The sequence below is a fragment of the Sus scrofa genome, chromosome 4 (genome assembly GCF_000003025.6).
Source record: "Sus scrofa isolate TJ Tabasco breed Duroc chromosome 4, Sscrofa11.1, whole genome shotgun sequence".
NCBI classification, from domain to species: domain Eukaryota; kingdom Metazoa; phylum Chordata; class Mammalia; order Artiodactyla; family Suidae; genus Sus; species Sus scrofa.
In genome coordinates, this window is record NC_010446.5 from 106,115,970 (window position 1) to 106,140,788 (window position 24,819).

Consider the following 24,819-nt stretch of genomic DNA (forward strand, 5'->3'; position numbering starts at 1 on the left):
GATTTCTGGGTGACTGTTATTTTCTCTAGCAGCTTTGAAGATATTATTCCTGTTATTTTTTCGCAGTTTTTACTGTTGAGGTCAGCTTTAACTTTGATTTTCTTCCTTCCTTCCTTCCTTCCTCCCTCCCTCCCTCCCTTTCTTCCTTCCTTCCTTCTTTTGTCTTTTTAGGACTGCACCTGTGGAGGTTCCCAAGCTAGAGGTCGCATGGGAGCTGTAGCCTAAACCCCAGCCACAGAAATGCAGGATCTGAACCGTGTCTGTGACCTACACCACAGCTCATGGCAACGCCAGGTCCTTAACCCACTGAGTGAGGCCAGGGATTGAACCTGTGTCCTGTCCTCATGGATGCTAGTCAGATTCATTTCCCACTGAGCCATGACGGGAACTCCTGGTTTTCTTCCATTACTAATAGTTACTAAGAGTTTTTTCTTTGTCTTTGTTATGTTTAGGTGCAGATTTATTTATTTATTTGTCTTTTTTTTTTTTTGGTCTTCTCTAGGGCCGCACCCACGGCATATGGAGGTTCCCAGGCTAGGGGTCTAATCGGAGCTGTAGCTGCCAGCCTACGCCAGAGCCACAGCAATGCCAGATCTGAGCTGCGTCTCTGATCGTTGTGAGCAATGCCGGATCCTTAATCCACTGAGTGAGACCAGGGATCGAACCTGCAACCTCATGGTTCCTAGTCGGATTTGTTAACCACTGAGCCACTACGGGAACTCCAGATTTATTTTTATTTATCCCACTCTGAACCTGGATTGCAGTCTGAGGTCTCATTTCTTCAGTTCTGAGATTTCCAGTCATTATTTCTTTTGCATCTGTACCTCTTTTCCTTCATGAACGTCTAGAATGGAGTTTCTCATTCACTTCTTTAGCTTGCTGCTTCTCTTTTTGTAGTTTCTATCTCTCCTTATCTCTCTGTTGAATTCTGTGTGATTTCTTCATATCTACCTTCTTCTACCTTGATAATTTTCTTTACAGTTTATATATTTGTTTTGAATTTATTCAGTAGTTATATTTTATTTTCTTTGATTCTTGTTCAGATCACTTCTTTTCAGATTCCTTTTGTCACTTTATCTCTGAACGTGTTGCACAAATTTAAAGTCTTTTTTTTGTTTGTTTGTTTTTGTCTTTTAGGGCCTCACCCACGGCATATGGAGGTTCCCAAGCTAGGGGTCAAATCAGAGCTGTAGTCGCCAGTCTATACCACAGCCACAGCAATGCGGGATCCAAGGTGTGTGTGTGACCTCCACCACAGCTCACGGCAACACTGGATCCTTAACCCACTGAGCAAGGCCAGGGATAATTCACGTCCTCATGGGTGCTACTTGGGTTTGTTTACCACTGAGCCACAGTGGGAACTCCCTTAGAAAGTCTTTTTGCTTTCTGTTGTTTAGGTTTTTACTTCTTGGTTTAGTGTGTTTTTGACTCACTCTGATAGTGTTGGGTTTCTTCACGGGCATTGTAGTTTTATTTATGTGCTGATCTTCAGTGAGTGTCCCACTTGTGCCTTGGGTTAGGGGTATTCTCATGAGATGATTTTGTATCGAAACAAGCCTCTTTTTGTTGTTGTTGAATGAATATATAAATTGACCTAAATAGGAATCCCAGGAAGAGAAGTAGATATTAGGCAGAAATAATAACTTCTGCTTTTGGACATTTTGTTTGGAGTTCTGATTTGATTAAAGAGGAGATTTTAGGAGTTCCCATTGCGGTGCAGCGGAAATGAATCCGACTAGGAACCATGAGGTTGCAGGTTTGATCCCTGACCTTGCTCAGTGGGTTAGGGATCCGGCGTTGCCGTGAGCTGTGGTGTAGGTTGTAGATGTGGTTTGGATCTGGCATTGCTGTGGCTCTGGTGTAGGCTGGCAGCAACAGCTCCAATTAGACCTAGCATGGGAACCTCCATAGGCCGCAGGTGTGGCCCTAAAAAGACAAAAGACAAAAAAAAAAAAAAAAAAAAAAAAAGAGAGATTTTTAAATAAGAACTTAAGTTTAGTATAGAGAACAGCTTTAGGGAAAATGACTAATATGATGGACTGGATTCTTTGGGTTCCTTCTGGTTCATAATAGATTCACTTCCACTTTTCCATTCATTGTTTCTTAAGTCTCAGGAAAACCAGTGCCAGGACATGAATGTGCTCAGCTGGAGGTTGCATCACTACATGAACTTCCTCTAAGTCATCTGGCATTGGATAATCTACCAGTTTATTATTTTAAAAATATAATTCAGGAACAGCCAGATTGGAGAGATGCATAGGGCAGGATATATGGGAAGAGTTGTGGAGCTTCCATGCTTGCTGAGTATGTCACTCTCCCTGAATCTCCAGGTTCACTAACTCAGAAGCTACTACTAGGCGACTTACTAGTTTCCTAACTTGGCCTATCTGGGTACTTACTGTGCAGATAATACACGCTTTGGTTACATATCTATGCTTGACTTTGTTTAGTAATACGACTTTTTTTTTTTTTTAAATATTTTTTTGGCTGTACCCATGGCATGTGGAAGTTCCAGAGCCAGGAATCAAATTCTAGCCATAGCAGTGACTTGAGGCACAGCAATGACAGCGCTCAATCCTTAACCCACTGTGCTGCAAGAGAACTCCAAGTGTTCTGACTTCTTGCGGATGACTCCAGAGCTGGCAAAGATTTTAGGTTGTAGGGTACTTAAAGCCTGCCCCATGGCTCTCTTAAAGGAGTTCCGTTTCAAAACCTTCTAACCTTTGTCTTACTTCCTATTCTCAGCAGTGGTACCACTCATCCTTGCGGCCCACTTGCATCAGCACCTCACTACTTGGGCTCCGAGTACCCTTTTTGTTTCTGGCAGTTCAAAATTTTGCCTTCTTGGTTATAGACTCAGTTATATATTTTTGGATCTGCACTTTAATTTGTTACCTGTTGACCATTTTCTTTGAGTTGGTGGTCAGGTGGTCTTTACACATCTGCGTAGTAATCCATCTTGAATGGAAGACTACCAGTTTACTGCCCATAAATTCCACTTAGCATAATAACACAGTAGAAATAAACTAGTTGGTAGATTTGTCAACTTTTGGCCTTTTAACCCACCCCACCCCCAGATAATTATACATTTTAGTAAGTTGGAATTTAAAAGAAATTAATCTAATCTAATAGGTATGAATGAGTCTCTCAGAACTTGAGCTTTGAAGTAATGAAATCAGTTTTAGGGATATTATGCATAAAACTGGTTAGTAGCTTTGGCTTTGGAGTTTGAGTTTGAGTTTTATATAATAATCAAAACTCGCCATGACAACTAATACTGAGTGACTGAGTCAGAAGCATACTCATCTGATCTACACTAATTACAAGGGCATAATACTTACTCATAAACTTAAATGGAAATGACTCATTTTCAGCATAAACATTTATGTAGTTTTCAAATTTATTTATAAATATAGAAGCAAATAGCAAAAAGATCCCCAAAGAAGCTTCAGTTCTTTTTGTCTTGGTGGTAAGATACCTTGGCTTCTGGGTAATCTGACAGAAGTAATTAGCATAGAAATGGGATTTGCTGATGTTGGCCAACTCAAATTTTCCTTGTATCTCATGGACAGTTTTTTCATGCCTTGAATTTCTGAATTCCAAGTCTCTCTGAAAATTTTTATAGCAAATAAGGAGTCTTTCTCAAATGTATTCCCTCCCTTCTTGTGTTTTGTGTTTCTATTGCTACAGCTAGGTACCCTTTTACCATTTACATTTCTTGAAAATGCTTGTGTACCAATTTGTGTGCCTTGCTGCCCTAGTTTTCCTCTACTTTAAGTTTTTTGGATATTGTCTTTATCTATTAAATTGCTTGATGCTATTTTTTTTTTTTTTTTTGTCTTTTTGCCATTTCTTGGGCTGCTCCCGCGGCATATGGAGGTTCCCAGGCTAGGGGTCGAATCGGAGCTGTAGCCCCTGGCCTACGCCAGAGCCACAGCAACGCAGGATCCGAGCCGCGTCTGCAACCTACACCACAGCTCACGGCAGTGCCGGATTGTCAACCCACTGAGCAAGGGCAGGGATCGAACCCGCAACCTCATGGTTCCTAGTCGGATTCGTTAACCACTGCGCCACAACGGGATCTCCTGCTTGATGTTATTTTAACGGGGGTTTGGAGTGAAAAAAAGATGAAGTAGAAGCTTTTCAGATAGAAGTAGAAATGTCAAGAATCTGAGAATCAGCTAATTAAATAAATACATAAACTACCTGGCATGTGACTTTTACATAGATAAAATGGATACATTTATAATGTTGAATGTTTCTTACACAGAACAGAATGTCTCTTCAGAGATATTCCTTCAGGAGTTCCCTGGTTTCTCATCTCAGCAAGTTCTTGTGTTGTTAACTCTGTGGTGCAGGTTTGATCCCTGGCCTGGGAATTTCAACATGCTGCAGGTTCAGCCCCCCTCCCAAAAAAAAGCCAATTAAATGTTGCAAACTTTACATTAACTTTCTCAGTATTTTACACATATATAATTATGTATACATATAGATATTTTTCTATCTTTAGTCTCCTTTTCCTTTTTTTCCATTTGTGAGCATTGAACCAATGTTTTTGGTTTGCCTGTGGTTTCTTCCTTTCCTAGTTTTCTTGGACTTCCCAAGACAACCCTCAGGTTCAGTGATTTGCTGGAAGGACTCACAGAATTACAAAAAAGTCTTATAGTCATGGTTGCATTTTATTTATCTATCTTTTATTTTCTGGCCATGCTCATCGCATACGGAAGCTCCCGTGCCAGGGATCAAACCTGAACCACAGCAGTGACAACACCAAATCCTTAATTGCTAGGCCACCGGGGAACTTCATGGTTGCATTTTATTATAGTGAAAGAACTTGTATTAAAATTAGCAAAGGGAAAAGGTGTGTGGTGTGAAGTCCAGGAGAGATGCTTAATTTAATTTTGTCAGTTACAGTGAATGTAGGACAATATACAGGAGGAGTATTGCCAACCAGGGAAGCTCACCTGAGGTTTTTTTTATTGGGGAATCAGTCATATTGGGGGTCAGCCTCCACAGAACTGATACTACCTACTTGGACTCCAGCTGACCCTAGAGGTCAAACTGAGTAAAAATGGCCCAGGGCCTCAGGCAAACAAAAACAGTTTTGTCAGGCATAATATTCTAAAACTTCAGAGGTCATCTTCCGTGAGCCAGTCTAGGGCTAGTATTGAAGACAAGCCTTCCTTAGGAATGTGCAGGGTTTAAGGAAGCAAGGCCAATCAAGTATACTCTTGGTTTTCGTGCACACTCATGAATGCATGTTGACTCTTTAAGACCGTGTATAAGTATCATCACCTCTTCAGTGAAAACTTACCTTATTCACTGTAGGTTAGTTGCTCATATAATTTTGCCTCTAAATTACTTAGACTTATCTCCTTTGTAGTTATAGTATTTGTTTCTTGAATGTATTTTGCCATCATATTCATTTTCCCCTTTCTCCTGACTATATTGTTTCACTCTTTGATTTGAAAAATGTTTCTGTGCATTTTCTTTGAGCAAGATCTTTGTATGCATTTTGTATTTTAAAGACAATATTTTGTTTTGAAATATAATTATAAATTTGAGTTTAACAATATATATGACTGCTAAGAGACTGACTTCCTGCTTTTAGCATAACATTTTGTTTTCATTTTCTTTCTTCTTTTTCTTTTTTTTTCGTCTTTTTATGGCCGCACCCGTGGCATATGGAGATTCACAGGCTAGGAGTTGAATCTGAGCTGTGGTTTCGAGCCTACAGCCACAGTAATGCAGGATCCGAGTCGCATCTGCCACCTACACCACAGCTCACGGCAACGCTAGATCCTTAACCCAAGACCAGGCATCGAACCTGCAACCTCATGGATGCTAATCAGATTCGTTTCTGCTGAGCCATAATGGGAACTCCTGTTTGCATTTTCTACTACAGTTACTAAATGTACAACTCTTTGGACTTAATAGCCATATCTTTGTATTGTGCTCCCTATAGTTGTACATGGTATAAGCTGTAAAAATTATATACTAGTCTTGAACCCTTTCTTAAAAAGCAAAGATTGTGTCATTTATGCTTTGTGCTCAATTTTGTGGCTAACATATAGTAATCAGGTTTTTGTGTTTGTAGTGCTATTTTTTAGTTCTTAACTTTTATTTCCAAGTGTTGCCTCAGCAGGTTTAGAACACTAGCAGGTTAAGTCACAGGTGATCTTTCTTCCCACATAAGCATAAATTCAAGTAGTTCTGAACCAAATCAGAATTTGTTAGATGATAGATTGTATATTTCTGTTGCTGCTGTGACAAAATTACCATAAACTTAAGTGTATCAAAGTGTCTTAAAACAACATATATTTTATTCTCTTACTGTTCTTGGAGGCTCAAGTTTGAAATCAGTTTTACTGGGCTAGAGTCAAAGTGTCAGCAGTCTTGTTCCTTCTGGAGGCTCCGAGATGGATTCTCTCCTCTCTTCTCTCTCTCTCTGTATTCCTTGGCTTGTGTCTCCATCTCCAAAGCACATTAATCTCTGCTTTTATTATCAATTGCCTTCTCTTCTGTAGTCTAATCTTCTTCTACGTCCCTCTTAATATCCACCTGTGATGACACTTAGAGCCTATCAAATAATCCAGGACAGCATTCCCATCTCAAGAGCCTTAATTTAATCACATCTGTAAAATCCTTTTTGCTGTATAAGGTGACATAGTTTTCTAAGGATTAAGACCTGGATATCTTTTGGGGCCATTATTCAGCCAACCACATATTGTAATAAAGAAGAACCTTAAATTTTTTTTCATATTAATGCTTATTTTCTCTTAAATAGGTTATCATTTTTCCTCAATGGAATAAGATATTTTACTCAGCTCGGTCCTCATTTCTTTGTTCTTGCCTTTGATCTATATCAATGAGTAGTTTCTGTAGGCATTGTGCACAATTTCCTTATTTTTTTCTTGAAGAATATTTTTTTTAATGTTGTTTTGTGTTGTAGTTGGTGTGATACGGTGCCCAGTATGCCGCCAAGAATGCAGACAGATAGACCTTGTGGATAATTATTTTGTGAAAGATACATCTGAAGCTCCTAGCAGTTCTGATGAGAAATCAGAACAGGTATGCTTCTCAATTTTTCTTTATATTCCTATCTTGATAGCAAAATGTAAATTATAAGAAACACATATTTGGATTGTTACATAATTTAGGGTAGTATGCCTTAGTTTCATCTTTCAAATTGAAAATGAAGGATGTCTTTATTTTGTACCCTCATCAGACCTGGACAAATGAGATGAAAAGTCATAACTTAAAAATTGTAATCTTGTGTAGATTTTGTTTTCTGAGATTTAGGCTTTTACCTGCCTGAATGTTTGATCTGGAAGGGAAAGGATTTTGTCGAAGATAAATGGATAACAATAATTTTGTTCTGTTACTGTGAATTAGTATATTTGAGAGCAAATGTGAAAGTTTTCATCTTTTTATTTTGTGCATCTGTTATTTTGTAAATTTAATGTGGATTAGTATTTATTTTCTCCTTTAGGTATGTACTAGTTGTGAAGACAATGCAAGTGCAGTTGGCTTTTGTGTAGAATGTGGAGAATGGCTGTGTAAGACATGTATTGAAGCACATCAAAGAGTAAAATTCACTAAAGATCACTTGATCAGGAAGAAAGAAGATGTCTCAGGTAAGTTAGAAGCAATTTTAATGATTACTATTAATCTCCCTCTTTGGTCCCTAGAGCATTTCTACTTGTTTTTATAAGCTTTTGATACCAATATCAGTACGAATTTTAAAAGTTAGACAAAAATTTTGTTTAGTTTAAAAATGTATGTTTTATTTTATTACAGAGTCTGTTGGAGCATCTGGTCAGCGCCCTGTCTTCTGCCCTGTACACAAACAAGAGCAGTTGAAACTTTTCTGTGAAACATGTGATAGACTGACATGTAGAGACTGTCAGCTATTGGAACACAAAGAACATAGGTATAGAAGTCATAATTGCTTTTTCAAGAAATATTTTTAAAAGTTCTTATAAAACTAATTATTTTTCTTAAGGCGAATATTTCCCATAGTTTTGTTAGCATTTAAAAATTTTCAATTTCCTGGGAGTTCCATTGTGGCACACTGGAAACGAATCTGACTGGTATCCATGATGATGTGGGTTTGATCCCTGGCCTTGCTCAGTGGTTTGGGGATCCAGCGTTGTGGTGAGCTGTGGTCACAGATGTGGCTTGGATCCCAGGTTGCTGTGGCTGTGGTGTAGGCCTGCAGCTGCAGCTCCAACTTAACTTAGCCTGGGAACTTCCATATGCCACGGGGGCAGCCTTAAAAAGAAAAAAAAAAAAAAAATTGTTTCCTGTATTTTATTTCTTGGAGAAAGATTTTTTTTTATAAATTTTTATAGATTTTAATATTCATATTCAATTGTCTTATGATATTTGTTGAAAATGTATCAGTGTATGGACTTGGTTTGCAAAAATGGACTTGTATTATTTCTTTATGTGCAATGTCTCTGGTTCAGATACACTTTTTTTCAAGTGTACTATAGTATTTAGGTTATGGACGATCATCTTAAAAATTAATATTTCAATTGATACCCAATTAATATTTCAACTGATACTGAATTTAACATCAAAGCATAAATACACTGATTTCATGTTAGATATACAGTTTGGAGTTACAAGCATCTAAGTAAGCATAGTTACTAATTCATTAGTATATAGCTTTTACCCTCAGAATACAATAGTATTCACCTATCACCAGCCTGTTACATCTAAATGTTCTGGAACTATTGAAATTTCTAGTCAGTTGTTAAGTTGGACTAACCATACTTAAATGTGTTGCTGTTGTTGGGTTTTTTTGGCCATATCCACAGCACATGGAAGTTCCTGGCCCAGGTATTGAATCCAAACCACAGCTGCTACCTACACCGAAGCTTCTCCCTACGCCACAGCTGCAACAACACCAGGTCCTTAACCTGCTGTGCTACAGTAGGAACTCCTTAAATGTGTATTTTAAACTGTAGAATGTCTTAGAGCTTTTAGTTTGTTAGAGTCATTGGAATTCATTAGAATCCTCTTGGGGGGGGGATACATTAATTCTAGTCAGTGACAATTATTGCATCTGTAGTTTGTGCCAGGCACTTTTCTGAATGCTGCATGTTGGTTTAATTCACACCAGCTACCCATGAAGTGTTGGTACTGGTGTCTTGACTGTATTAGAGATGAGCGAGCCTACTCAGAGAAATATTTAGTAACCTATATGGGGTTTCACTATAAGTGGTAGATCCAGGATTTGAACATAGGCTGTTGGGACTCCAGACCTATTTTTTGCCCATGTGCTCTTTTTCTTCCATGTGGTCTTTGGAATATAGGATACAGTCTATGGAATCTCTCAAACTTGACCACATAAAGGTAATGTTCTTTTTTCTTTTTCAAGGCACCTCTCACTGTAACCTTTGTATAGCAGCAAATGCTACTTTAAACTTCTTTATCCTTTTTTATAGAATGTTTCATTTTACCTGCAAATTGGCTTAATTTTTACTTGTGGTGACTCATCTTATAGATGCCTTCACCTCAGGGCCACATCATACCCTTATCTTGTAATCAATCTCAGTAACAAATTAAATTACTTTCTCACAGCTGAAGTTAGATCTTTGTGGCTTTTTAAATTGATGGTGCAAGGCAAAAAGAATAGGAACATGGCATCTTTTTTCCTGTAAAAGAATAGCTTCAACCACCCCTCTCTCCAAGTTTAACTACAATCTGACCTTCCTTTTCCTTCACCACGTTCCTTTACCACTTATATCCACGTCCTGCTTATATCTTAAATGTTCCTCTCTTTTCTTTAGCTCACGTTTTATAATTTTCCTAAATGGACTTTACAGAACCAATGTCATTGGACTCAAAAGGCTAGAGTCCTGGTACTACAGCAGATTTACAGTTTGTCTCCCTACTTGGGGTTGTATCTTGTCAAATTCATTCTGTCTGCATTGTTGCCAGTGTCATTTGGCTAACATATGGTTGTGCCCCACCCCACCCCCTTTAAAGACACCTTTCATTGATACCGCATAGTCAGAGTTTAAAGTGTTCAGTATAGCATATCCATTTTTGAGTCTTTCCAGACTCTTTCTCTATACCATCTGTACAAAGTCAGGAAACGGACCTCAAGACTACCCTCTCTGCTGACACCAACAGAGTTCAGTAAACGTCCAAGGCGGGGGGAGGGATAACAGCAGGCAGTCCAGCTCATTGATACAATTTGTTATTACCTACTTCAATTAGAGTGGTCTTCTAAACAGGAAGCTCTTAGACTTCCCCTTGTGGCTCAGAGGTAAAGAACCTAACTAGTATCCATGAGGAGGTGGGTTTGATCCCTGGCCCTGTTCAGAAGGTTAAGGATCTGGCATTGCCACTAGCTGTGGTGTAGGTTGCAGACTTGGCTCAGATCCGGTGTTGCCATGGCTGTGGTGTAGGCAGGCTGCTACAGCTCTGATTAGACCCCTAGCCTGGGGGGGAGCTTCCATATGCAATGCGTGCAGCCCTAAAAAGACAAAAACCAAACCAAAACAAAAAACTCAAAAAAACTCTGCAGGATGCTCTCTGTTCACCTTGGAACTGCCATCTGTAAACCAAGCAGCCCTTTGTTGGCTAACAGAGAGAGCTGTTTATACAGCACCACCTATGTGATCATACAGCATTCAGCAGCTCGGGTGGTTCTAAAGTCATATTTAGGGGAAAAGAGGCCAACTACCTGCTCATAAATACAATAAATACTTATTTGCATCCTCCTCGTTTCATGTTTCTTCATAAACCATCTCTATTTATGTGGAACTTTTTTGGGTCCTGTCTTCCTTATTAGAGTGTTCTTCCATCACCTAAGACTGAGTATTTCAGGTTTCAGGGTTATTTTATGTCTTTCAGTCAGAGTCAAACTTAATCAATATCCAATATCAAGCTAGTAATTTTCCTCTAAATGACATATTTTATCATGTCATTCCAGAAATTTTCCAGTCCCAAATCCTGGTGGATCTCTGCTGAATGGCACTCAGAGGTTTTGTTTTTCTTTTTGTCTTTTTGCCATTTCTTGGGCCACTCCTGCGGCACAAGGAGGTTCCCAGGCTAAGGGTCTAATCGGAGCTGTAGCCACCAGCTTACGCCAGAGCCACAGCAACACGGGATCCAAGCCGCGTCTGTGACCCACACCACAGCTCACGGCAACGCAAGATCGTTAACCCACTGAGCAAGGGCGGGGATCGAACCCGCAACCTCATGGTTCCAGTCGGATTCGTTAACCACTGTGCCACGACGGGAACTCCGGTACTCAGAGATTTTTGCCATAAGTTTCAATCTGCATGAGTATGTGTTGCTGACACTTCCTAAATCATGTCTGTGTGTGTGGATCATAGGGGCTTAAAAGCATCAGGAGAGAGACTGTTTTTTTCAGTTCAGAATGGCATGCTTTGTTTGGGCCCCTGTTCAGAAATGACTGTCTTTTGGGTGGTTGTGTTGATTGGAGTCTTGTTGTCAAGAATTTTTATTGGAATCTGTCATGTAGATGTAGTTCACTGTCCATGTGACTGATCTGCCCCAGCCCCTCCTGAAGTTGAGTTGATATTTGTTTAACCCCAAGACCCTACTATAAATAATATCATTAACATGTGGCCTGAGGCCCCAAGTAAACAAAGATACTTTTATCAGGCAGTATATTTCAAGGACTTAGAGATGCCTGCCCAGCAGCTGAGGGCAAAGGCCAGACCTCTCTTTGGGCAAGATTAAATTCTTTACTACATAATCTGCTATCTCCTATTTCCACTCTTACAGTAGGAAACCCCGTTTAAAACTTGTCTGCCTTTACAAATGCTGTTTCTTAACTTACAGAACAGTGTCAGGACAACCAGTTAACCTTAAAGCCAGTTCACTTCTGTGTGTTGTCTTCCCTAACACTTTTGTTCTGTCTTACCCACCCCATTTTCCTGTCTGGACTTAAGGCCTTTTACGAGTAGTTCTTTAGGGGCTCAGTTTCTCACATGCTTGTTGATCAGTTTGGGTTTCCCACCACTTCTTGAGTCACTCATCCAATTGTGATAATTAATATTTTCTTAGAAAATCATCTATTTAGTAGAGATTTTAAAAACATATTCGCTTAGAAATTTTACAAAAATCTGTGGTTATATCTCCTTCTTGTTTATAATGTTGAATAGCTGAATTCGTTTCCATATTCTTTATTAGCCTAGCCATAGATTTGAGTCTTTTATTGGTAATTTTAGTTCTCTAGTATTTGAAATCATTTATTCTGTTTTTTTAAAAGGTATTCTAATCCTCGCAGTTCTCTTTTTATTCTTTCTTTGGCTTGATTTTGTTGTACTTTCTTAGATTCTTACGTTGAATCTTGACCTTATTCAAAGGATGTGCATTTTTCTTTGATTAAAATTTAGCTTTGGGAGTTCCTGTCATGGCTCAGGGGAAACGAATCTGACTAGTATCCTAGTATCCATGAGGATGTGGATTCCATACTTGACTTTACTCAGTGGGTTGGGGATCCAGGGTTGCCGTGAGCTGTGGTGTAGATTGCAGATGTAGCTTGGATCCCACGTTGCTGAGGCTGTGGTATAGGCTAGCAGCTGTATCTCTGATTCGACCCCTAGCCTGGGAGCTTCCATATGCCACAAATGCGGTCCTAAAATACAAAACAAACAAACAAAAAACAAACAAAATTTAGCTTCAGAGATCCTATTGTGGCACAGTAGAAATGAACACTTCTGTTATCCATGAGGATATGGGGTCAATCCCTGGCCTCACTCAGTGGGTTAAGGATCTGGCGTTGCTGTGAGCTGTGGTGTAGGTTGAAGATGTGGCTCAGATCCCATGTTGCTGTGGCTGTAGAGTAGGCCAGCAGCTGTAGCTCCGTTTCCACCCCTAGCCCAGGAACTTCCATATTCCGCAGGCTCGGCCCTAAAAACCAAAAAAAAAGAAAAGAAAAAAATTTAGCTTTATTCCATAATCATTCTCAATTTAAATACTCTAAAGTTATAGAGTTTGGGGTCCTCTTTTTTTAAGGTGATTGCTACATAGTTTAGTGATGCAGATAATGAACTCTGGTTTGTGTGCATATATATCTTTCAAATGGAGAAAACATAGTACCAGCTTTGTAAAGGTGGCTTTGAAGATTGAACTGAGAATTGTACCTGTAAAGTGCTTAGCACAGTAAGTGCTCAGTAACAGTCTAACTATTGTTACTAACATTGTGACCTATACATTTCCTTTTTTCTCTTTTTTTAAAAAAAGCACTTTATTGAGGTCTTGGGTTTTTTTTTTTGACTTCATAAGTTGTTTTCAAAAAGGAAAGCATCTTTAGAACTTGATGAAACACTGTACCTCAAAGCATGACATCATTTCTAGCTAAACTATGGGGTTTTCCCTCTTTCCTTTAGTAATTCTGTTCATAGTAAATGAATAAACCATGTATAGACTTATTTTTCTATTTTTTTGTCTTTTTTTTAGCGCCACACCTGGGGCATATGGAAGTTCCCAAGCTAGATAGAGGTCAAATCAGAGCTGTAGCTACCGGCCTGCATCACAGCCACAGCAACACCAGATCCGAGCCAGGTCTGCAGCCTACACCACAGCTCACGGCAACGCCGGATCCTTAACCCACTGAGTGAGTCCAGGGATTGAACCCGCCTCCTCGTGGATACTAGTCAGATTCGTTACCGCCGAGCCATGATGGGAACTCCCTGTATAGATTTATAAAAGACAAGAATGAGAGAAGAGGAGTTCCCATTGTGGCTCAGCAGAAACGAGTCTGACTAGTATCCGTGAGGAGGAGGGTTTGATCCATGGCCTCGCTCAGTGGGTTAAGAATCCATTGTTTCTGTAAGCTGTGGTATATAGGTCGCAGATGAGGCTCAGCTCTGCTGTGGTTGTGGCTGTGGCTGTTGCTGTGGCTGGCAGCTGCAGCTCCTATTCAACCCAGCCCAGGAACTTCATATGCCACAGGTATAGCCCTAAAAAGAGAAAAAAAAAGAAAAGGAATGAGAGAAGAGTCACCAGTGGAAATCAGGGAAATGGATGTTGGATCTGGTAATTGACCTAGTAGACTAAAACCCAAGGGCATGAAAATGAGTTATAAAGGAAGCCATTTGATGTATTTCCCAGAAACCTATGGTGATTCAGGGTCTGTCACAAAAGTTGGCTTATTCTCTGGATGAATAAGATCAGAGGCTCTGGACTTGAGGAATATAGAGCTAGATGGAGGGAGGGTGGGGATGAGTGCACTGAGCTGTGGACCTTCATTTACCCCGACTTGCTTCCAGATTGCCAGAGTGACCCTTTTTCCATTTCACTACTCTTCTCTATCTTGCTTTCTGGAATTAGAGGCCTTTTTACTCTCTGGAGAAAGTGAATAATTGGGAGAGGCCCATTTCTGATTAAAAAGTACCTTATAGTAAAGCCTGATAGTTTCTAAGTTCTGCTCTCTGTCTCATACATGATTCTAAGCAGTCTTACAGTATATTTAAATATAAATAGATATGGATGGAAGGATCATCTGACATTTGAGTGCAGCCATTGTCATATGCCAAACATTGTGGGATAGTTGAGAATTCTCAACTTTTTTTCTTTTTTTTTTTTGGCTTCTTAGGGCCACACCTGTGGCATGTGGAATTTCCCAGTGAGGGGTCGAATCAGAACTGCAGCTGCTGGCCTAAACTTCAGCCACAGCAGTGAGGGATCCGAGCCAAGTTTGCAACCTACACCACAGCTAGCAGGAAGGCCAGGGATTGCACTCACATTCTCAAGGATACTAGTTGGGTTCGTAACCTGATGAGCTGCAACGGGAACTTGAGAGAATTCTCAACTTTTCTGTTTTGTCTGGCTTCAGATATAGAGACTGGAAAAGCTAAGTGTTTCCGTTCTCAGCATTCTTGGCATTGGGGTACCTCTGATCCACAGTTTATGCCCCTAAAATACAAGCAGAGTTCTGTGTTGTGGGTGATTTTCAGAAAGTTTGCCTTCCTGATAAAGGGATAGATAGTGCTCGTGGGGCGTAGAGTATAGGTCATAGCTGTGGCCGCCATTTTCCTTCCTGGAATTTGGATGTGGAACTTGGAGCTCTGCTGCATTATTTACTCATGAGGGTAAAGCCAAGATCATCTCAGAGATTCTAACTTTGATGTTGTTGAACTACACTGTCATCTGCCTACATTCGTCTTGTTATATGAGCAACTATTAGTCACTACAACTGTGCATGTTTCCGATTGACACAGCTATCCACATGAAAGGGTATGAAAGGACATAATATAGAACAAAGGAAATGTGAAATAAAAATTATGATGTTCTGAAAAATATGACAAGCTATTGGCCACAAATTAAGGACACAATCTCTACAAGAGGTCATTAAAATAAGAAAGAGCTCTTAGAAGTATGACAGCTAAAAGAATTTATAGGTTTGATAAATAAATTCTAGTTAGTCTCCTAGAAGATAAAAAGATTTTTTAAAAGATTGGGAGTTCCCATTGAGCCTCAGTGGGTTGAGAACCTGACTAGTATACATGAGGATGTGGGTTTGATCCCTGGCTTGCTCAGTGGGTTAAGGATCCAGTGTTGCTGAGGCTGTCGTGTAGGCCAGCGGCTATAGCTCTGGTTTGACCCCTAGCCCAGGTACTTTCATATGCCACAGGTATGGCCCTAAAAAGGAAAAAAAAAAAAAAAGAAAGAAAGACACAATTAAAAAAAATTACATTATAAGAGATCAACTGCCAACCAGTGTGAATTACAGAAATTTTAGAAATTGGCATTCCCCCTGTGGCGCAACAGGATCAGTAGCCTCTCTGAAGGTCTGTGACTTACACCACAGTTCATGGCAACACCAGATCCTTAACCCACAGAGCGAGGCCAGGGATCAAACCCATATCCTCATTGATGCTAGTCGGATTTGTAACCTGCTTGAGCCACAATGGGAACTCCCCTTAAAAAAATTTTTTTTCCAGCCATCTTTTAAGTTGAAACCTTTGTTAGTATTTAACTTACATCCACTTTTGGCTTTTTAAGGTATACCTCTTTATTGTTTTCAGTGATTGCTCTAGGGCAGATGGTATGCAGCTTTAACTTAAAGCCTACTTAAAATAGTGTACTGTTTTCTCACTTCACAAATATAATAATCTTAAATTTATTGTAAGATTAATTTTAAAATTATTGTCAGATTAATTTTACAAAATTTTGTAAGATTATTATATTCAGTTTTAAATCCTCAAACCTGTTAATGCCATATCATTTACTCATAAATGCATTATGAACCTTACCTTATAATTTTTTTAATGTTTAGTCTTTTATGGAAATTATGAGAGGAGAAAATAAAAGCCTAGTCTTGTATATTTACCCAATTATTACCATTACTATTTCTCTACATCTCTTACGTTCCTTTGTCCTGAAAAAATATTCTTCACCATTTCTTGTTTTTTAGGCCTGCAGGCGGTGAACACTCTCAGTTTCTGCTCATTGGAACATCATTAGTTTAGAAGGATGTTTGCACTATTTATAGAATTCTGGATTGACAGTTTTTTTCTTCAACATTTAGAAGCTGTCATTACTTTGTATTGTGGCCGTCTTTGTTTTTCATTATAGGATTCTTACTGTTCTTGCCTGAATGTTGTCTGGCTGTTCTCTGACTGTTTTCAAGATTTTTCTCTGTGAGTTCCCTTTGTTGTTCAGCAGTTAGGAACCCAACCAGTATCCATGGGGATGCAGGTTTGATCCCTGGCCTTTAGTGAGTAAGGATCTGGCATTGCCATGAGCTGTGGTGTAGGTCATAGACACGGCTCAGATCTGGCATTGCTGTGGCTGTGGTGTAGATTGGCAGCTGAAGCTCTGATTTGACCCCTGGCCTGGGAACTTCCTATGCTGTAGGTGCAGCCCTAAGGAAAAAAAGATTTTTCTCTGTTTCATTGGTCTTCACCATTTGACCATGATGTTTTTAGGTATATATTTCATTTTTTTTTACCCTCTGTATGGTTGACTGAACTTGTTGTATCTTTAAGTTTGTAGTTCTCATCAAATTTGGAAAGTTAGGCATTTAAAAAATTTCTCTCCACATTCTTACTGTCCTCTGGGACTCTAGTTACATGTGTATTAGACCTTTGATTTTGTCACACAGGCCCCTGAAGCTATGTTCATTTTCCTTTAGTCTAGTTTCTCCCCTCTTTAGGCTTGATAACTTTTCATTTGTATTTATTTTCACTCACCATTTCTTCAGTCATATTTCTTTTGCTACAGTGAATTATTTCATTTTAGTTATTGTATTTTTCTAGAATTCACTTTTTAAATTTTTAAAAAATTATATTTATGTGTGTGTGTGTATGTATATATATATGTGTGTATATATATATTTTGTTTGTTTGTTTGTTTTTTAATGGCCGCATCCACGGCAGGCATATGGAAGTTCCCAGGCTAGGGGTCAAATTAGAGCTTGGTCTGTGACCTAAACCACAGCTCACTGCAACACTGGATCCTTAACCCATGGAGCAAGGCCAGGGATCAAACTTGCATCCTCATGGATATCAGTCGGGCTCATTACCTCTGAGCCACTACAGGAACTCCCTGTTTTATTTTATATTTTTTATGGCCACATCCACAGCATATGGAGGTTCCAGGGCCAGGGATTGAATCAGTGCTGCAGCTGTGGCAGTGCCAGAGCCTTTAACCCACTACGCTTGTTGGGGAATCAAACCCACACCTCCACAGGGACTTGAGCTGCTGCAGTCAGATTCTTAACCCACTGCACCACAGTAGCTCAGGTAGTCCCAAACCCTGATTTCTGCCTCCTCCGCTCAGACAGACATCTATGCTCTGCTTGGTCTCCAGCCTTCTGTGCTGTCATCGTACAATTGTCTATAGATAGAGAGGTGCTCTCTAAAGAATTGCAGGATTTCTCTGCCTGTAACAATGATTAAATATAGTTGTTTCATGTATTTCTGTCTTGTTTTTTAGTTTTTGGTGGCAGGGCTAGTCTGCTACCAGTTATTTTGTCATGTTTAAGAGTGGAAGCCACCTTTGCTCCACCTTAATATTTTTTATCCCTGATTATAATTTTTTGTATAGTTAGAGAAGGGTGTTTGTAGATTGTTTCTTGACAGTGGTTTAAGAGAGAGTGGTTCATAGATTCTAAATCAGACATTTTTGTCAAAGAATAAGATAGTTTATAGTGATGGTCATTTGAATGGAACTATATAAGTGAAATTTCTCTGAAATATTGTCCTAAAGAAATAGCTTTTCTTGGAATTAGGCTTTTGTTTTTTATTTTTGATTATGTCCCTAGCATTTGGAAGTTTCCTGGGCCAGGCGTTGAACTCATGCCACAGCAATTACTGAAGCCACAGCAGTGACAGTCCCAGATCCTTAACCTGTTAGGCCACCAGGGAACTTCAGAATTAGGCCTTTAAGTTTTAAAAAAATGCATAGATGGAGTTCCCATCGTGGCTCAGTGGTTAACAAATCCGACTAGGAACCACGAGGTGGGTTCGATCCGTGGCCTTGCTCAGTGGGTTAAGGATCCGTCATTGTTGTGAGCTGTGGTGTAGGTTGCAGACGCGGCTCGGATCCTGTGTTGCTGTGGCTGTGGTGTAGCCGGCGGCTACAGCTCCGATTCGACCCCTAGCCTGGGAACCTACATATGCTGTGGTTGCTGCCCTAAAAAGCAAAAAAAAAAAAAAAAAAAAAGCATAGATGGATGAATGGATAGATTAACTTGAGCAGATATTTTCAATCTTATATGTATGTTAGAACTACCTAGAGATATTTAAATACAATATTGATCCCTTAGTCTGACTCTACACTGGTTAAATAAGAATCTTAGATAACATCCTAAGTATCAGCTGTTTTTTACAGTATAGGAAGAGTAACAGTAAATCACCCCAGGTGGTTTTTGTTATTCAGCGAAGGTTGAAGACCAGTACTTTAGAAGAACTTTCGTCAAATTCAGTTTTTTTGTTTGTTTGGCCACGCTGGCAGCATGCAGAAGTTCCCAGGCCAGGGATCCCAGCCACAGCAGTCTCAATGCTGGATCCTTAACCCACTGAACCTGCCAGGAAACTCCCAAACTCGGTTTTAAGTTTTGCTGTAAATTCCTCTAAAGTTCAAAAAGGTTTTTCAGATGTGATCCAGATAGCTGGTAAAAGTGACATATAAATTCATACCTGCTATCAGTCTTCTCAGGAAGGGCTATGCAAACAAATCAAGATTTCCTATTCAAACACTTTGTTTTCATGAGGCATATTGTCAGAGAAAAAGCAGCTTTTTAAATTGAACTTGAATTAATTAAAAGACATTCTCAATAAATACCTGACAGGTTAAAAAAGTAAGTAAATAAATTGAACTTAATTCAATATTCATTCAACTCATTTGTTCGTTGGTAGTTGAGTGCTCACCACATATTATGTACCATGTTAGCCGATGACCGTACAGTAATATAAAAACTGAGACTATCCTTGCTGTTTTTTGAAGGTTTTTTTTTTTTTTTTTTTTTTTTAAAGGGTGCTCCTGTGGCATATGGAAGTTCCCAGGCTAGGGGTTGAATTGGAGTTGCAGCTGCCAGCCTGCACTACAACCATGGCAATGCCGTATCCTTAACGCACTGAGCAAGGCCAGGGATTGAACTTGCATCTTCATGGATTCTAGTCGGATTTGTAACATGCTAAGCCACAACAGGAGCTCCGGATTTTGAAGTTTAGTAGTCCAGATGAGACTTGAGATTGAGTATATTGTTCAGTAGTAGTTCGTTTAGCAATTACATCCAAAAATAGAGTTAATTCATTTTGATTTTACTGAAAAAAGCCTTGTTAATTTTAGTATCATCTTTGTGGGTCTGTCAAGCTATTAGAGAAACTCATAGGCTCAGTGAATCAGTCACCTGGCAGAATGATTGCTTACAACTAGAAAGAGAAGAATTGGCTATGGTTAAGTATTAGCTTGAAAAAGAGAGAGAAGATTTGAGAAAGAAACATGTTAGGAATCATCAGTTATCCATTTGGCAAAGACACAGATAGCTTGAGAACTATGTTGGTAAAAATGTTAACTGGTAAAATTACTATAAAAGTAAAAACTGAATTGGTTGGTCATTTTCCTTTGTAGCAATGCAAACCTGCCTTTCATGTATATGTTTGTTTTTTTAGGGCTGTAGGTGTGGCATATGGAAATTCCTAGGCTGGGGTCAAATTGGAACTACAGCTGACAGCCTACACCACAGCAATGCCAGATCCGGGCCTTGTCTGTGAGTTATACCACAGGTTATGGCAATGCTGGGTCCTTAACCCACTGAGCAGGGACAGGGACTGAACATGCATCCCCAGGGATACTAGTTGGGTTGGTTTCCGCTAAGCCACGACAGGAACTCCTCATCTCTGATCTTGGTATGGCTGGCTCTTATCTTTGAGATCTTAGCATAAATGTCACTTTCATGAACTGTTTTTTTCTATAGCCAATTTAGAATGTTTAACCACTGATGTCTTCTCTATCACATCACTATTAAATTTTGATTTTCTCAATAAATAGAGTGCAAAAAAAGAAAGAAGAGGACCCGTTTTTGTCTTGTTCCTGTGATATTTGAATGCCTCTGGCCAGTAGAAAAAATTTATTGCATATCAATAATGGCTGCATACTTTAAAAAGTTTTAAAATCACAAGATATATGTGAAAAGTGTATATACACACACACAGAAAAGTATCTAAAAATAGTTTAAAGAATAACTAAAATATCCTTAAAAATCCAGGTTTTTGTTTTTTATTTTACCACCTACTTGGTAAGTGGAACTGTTAGGTATTTTAGCTTTGTGAAAAAAATTGGTGAGATGCTAAATGGCATCATGATCTGAGAAAGTTTGAGAACCTCTTGGCTATAGTTAATCCATCCTTTTACTGATAGTAATTTATGTTGTTTCTCCTCTTGGCTAGTATGAAAAATAAGAACATTCCTTCATGTCTCCAGGGATACTTGTGCATGTGTTTCTCTAAGGATAGGTATTTTGGATAGGAACTTTGTGGTTATATTTATTTTTTAATATAGATTCAGATTGTCATTCAGGTTTTCTTTTTTTTGCTATTTCTTGGGCCGCTCCCGTGGCATATGGAGGTTCCCAGGCTAGGGGTCGAATCAGGGTTGCAGCCACCGGCCTACGCCAGAGCCACAGCAACGCTGTATCCGAGCCGCGTCTGCAACCTACACCACAGCTCACAGCAACGCTGGATCATTAACCCACTGAGCAAGGGCAGGGACCGAACCCGCAACCTCATGGTTCCTAGTTGGATTTGTTAACCACTGCGCCACGACGGGAACTCCTTTTTTTTTTTTTTTTTTTTTTTTTTTTTGTATTTCTTCTTATATCAATTTTACAAAGTTATATTTTTTCTATAGATTTGTCCATTTTATTTAAAACTTCAAGTTTCTTGATACCAGGATTTTTTTCCCCCTTCTTTTTTGGCTGCTTCGGGGCGTATGGAGTTCTTGGGGGCAGGGATCAAATTCAAGCCATGGTTGTCACCTGTGGCAACCCGCTGTGCTGGGCTGGGGATAGAACCTGTGTCCTGGTGCTACAGAGATGCCACCAATCCCGTTGCGCCACAGTGGGAACTCTGATACCAGGTTTTAGTAATATTTTTTTAATGACTTCATGTTTATATTGATGGTGACTTTCTTTTTTTTGCTTTTTAGGGCCGCACCTGTGGCATATGGAGTTACCCAGGCTAGGGGTCTAATCAGAGCTACAACTGCTGGCCTGCACCACAGCTCACGGCAACGCCAGATCCTTAACCCACTGAGCGAGGCCAGGGATCAAACCCCCAAGCTCATGGTTCCTAGTCAGATTTGTTTCTGCTGTGCCACAATGGGAACTCCGATGGTGACCTGTTTTTAATCCCTGATATTATTTGTGCCTTTTCTGTTTTTTCCTGATCAGTCTTTTCACAGATTTGTCAATATTAGTCTTTTCACAGATTTGTCAATATTAGTCTTTTCAAAGAACCAACTTTTGGCTCGTTGAGCTCTACAAAGTTTTATTTTCTTCCTCATTATTTTCTGTTTTCATCCTAATTTATTCCTTCTACTTTCTTTGGTTTTATTTTTCGTTTCTTTCTTTTTTTAACCTTCTTGAGTTGAATGCTTGTGTTATTAAATTTCATCCTTTTTTCCCAATAAATATTAATTTCCTATTAAGTACTGCCATAGCCCTGTCTCACATTTTGATAAATGGTATTTTAACAGTTCAATTTAAAATATTTTCTGGTTGCCATTATAATTTCTTTTTTGAACAATGGCTAGGTTATAGACTAGCTTTTTAATTTCCAAACACATGGAAAGCGTACTTTTTTTTTTTTTTTTTTGTCTTTTTGCCATTTCTTGGGCCGCTCCCATGGCATATGGAGGTTCCCAGGCTAGGGGTCTAATCGAAGCTGTAGCTGCCGGCCTACAGATTACTAAAACCTGGTATCAGAGTTCCCACTGTGGCGCAACGGGATTGGTGGCATCTCTGTAGCACCAGGACACAGGTTCTATCCCCAGCCCAGCACAGCGGGTTGCCACAGGTGACAACCATGGCTTGAATTTGATCCCTGCCCCCAAGAACTCCATACGCCCCGAAGCAGCCAAAAAAGAAGGGGGAAAAAAATCCTGGTATCAAGAAACTTGAAGTTTTAAATAAAATGGACAAATCTATAGAAAAAATATAACTTTGTAAAATTGATATAAGAAGAAATACAAAAAAAAAAAAAAAAAAAAAAAAAAGGAGTTCCCGTCGTGGCGCAGTGGTTAACAAATCCAACTAGGAACCATGAGGTTGCGGGTTCGGTCCCTGCCCTTGCTCAGTGGGTTAATGATCCAGCGTTGCTGTGAGCTGTGGTGTAGGTTGCAGACGCGGCTCGGATACAGCGTTGCTGTGGCTCTGGCGTAGGCTGGTGGCTGCAACCCTGATTCGACCCCTAGCCTGGGAACCTCCATATGCCACGGGAGCGGCCCAAGAAATAGCAAAAAAAAGAAAACCTGAATGACAAAGAATCTGAATCTATATTAAAAAATAAATATAACCACAAAGTTCCTATCCAAAATACCTATCCTTAGAGAAACACTGCCAGAGCCACAGCAACGCGGGGTCCGAGCCGAGAATGTGACCTACACCACAGCTCATGGCAACGCCGGATCCTTAACCCACTGAGCAAGGGCAGGGATCAAACCCGCAACCTCATGGTTCCTAGTCGGATTCGTTAACCACTGCGCCACGACGGGAACTCCTTTTTTTTTTTTTTTTTTTAAGTTTTAATTTGTTTGCATTTTATTTAAAATATGTGGCTTGTATGATTTCAGTCCTTTGAAGTTTGTTAACACTTTATGGCCTAGTGCGCCCATTGGTGAACTGTGACCTGTAGACCAAATCCATTCATGCTATCGTGGCTTCTCTTTTCACTGTGAAGGCAGAGGAACAGTTGAGCAGTTGTGATAGAGGCCTTTGGGTCTGCAGACTTAAAAATATGTACCATCTGGACCTTTACCAGATTGCTGACCTTTGCCCTAGTATAAAATTAGTTTCTTTAAAGGTTCTGTGTATATTTGATGAGAATGTATATTGTACTTTAGGGTACAGTTTCTGTGTTCAGGTGTAGTAGTCTTCAGATATGTCTTATTCTGTCTATATCCTCAGGTCTTCTGTTTGTTACTAAGAGACATGTTAAAATCTCAATTATGATTCTGAATTTCTTCAGTTATTGTTTTATCACTGCTTGCTTTCTATGTATTTAAGGTATGTTGTCAGGAACATACATACCTAAAATTTGAGTTGATCTCTATCTCCTAACGTATTAGCCTTGAATTTTATTGTTTGTAGGCTTTCTTTTTGTGTGTGAGAGAGATGCTAAATATTCTTTATTTGATGCTGTACCACACTAAAATGACTTTCAATAAGTAAAAGGCAAAAGGCAGTATTTTAGATATAGAGAATTTTAATGAAATTGGCATAGTTAAGACATTGTGGACATTGTCATTTTATCTTCAGCTCTTGCCTTAATAGGCTAGTGAACACAACTTGAAACACAGGTAAATCTTGCTCTTTTGTATGAGACAGTGAAGGGTTCGTCTCAGTATTTAAATATATTAATATAACCAGGTGTAGAAATCTAAATGTAAAACCAATCTCCTATAGGTTTTGAGAAGGTATTCACCTTTCATCTTCCTGAAAAGTTTAACATTCCATATTGAAGTTTAATTGTCTCTTTAGAAGGGGAAAACCATGATAGTAGCACTTGTTGAACTGGAATTACTACTAAAATTCAAAAAGCTGATGATAGTCATTTAGCCACAAGCCAATCTTATTTAAGTCAGGACTCTCCAATAGAAACATTCCATCAGCCATACATGATCTGAATTCTAGTGTGTGAGATCAGTTTAAATATGGTACATGTATAAAAGTCATGAGACATTTCGGTCTTGTAATAAATAAGGCGGTGGCCAACTATTACTAATGGTAGCTTTTTTGAGATAAGCTACCAAGTCTTCCCTTTCTCCCTTCTTCTTAATGCTGGCAAGGATCATTTTTGTTTCAGGGATGTACTTCTTGTGATTCTCCAAGTGCTCCATCAGCGTCTCCTCTCCCCAGGTGGTGCCTTTGTTCTTGTTGGCATCTGTGTAAGAGAATCCAACAACCTGATCTGTATTTCACCCACACAGACCATGGAGGTTCAGCCCAGTCCTGTGCTTGACTCTCTCCTCCACAGTGTAACACTGAGCACACGTCTAGACAAAAATCTTTGTGCCCCTCTCAACATCACCCATTTTTAAGTTGTTCTTTCCTTGAGTGTGACAGAAAAGTGCTGCAAGCTTTCTTTTGTTTAATAATTG

General features: G+C 39.4%; 1 protein-coding gene across 3 annotated transcripts in view; it reads left to right on the forward strand.

The window, feature by feature from the left end:
• The window catches only part of TRIM33 (tripartite motif containing 33), a 136,949-nt gene that overhangs the window by 57,773 nt on the left and 54,357 nt on the right, over positions 1–24,819 (forward strand). For all 3 annotated transcript variants that reach the window (XM_021090008.1, XM_021090006.1, XM_021090007.1), the window contains exons 2-4: positions 6,953–7,071; positions 7,493–7,637; positions 7,801–7,933. In XM_021090008.1, coding sequence (XP_020945667.1) covers positions 6,953–7,071; positions 7,493–7,637; positions 7,801–7,933 — 397 coding nt within the window. The remainder of the gene's footprint in view (positions 1–6,952; positions 7,072–7,492; positions 7,638–7,800; positions 7,934–24,819) is intronic.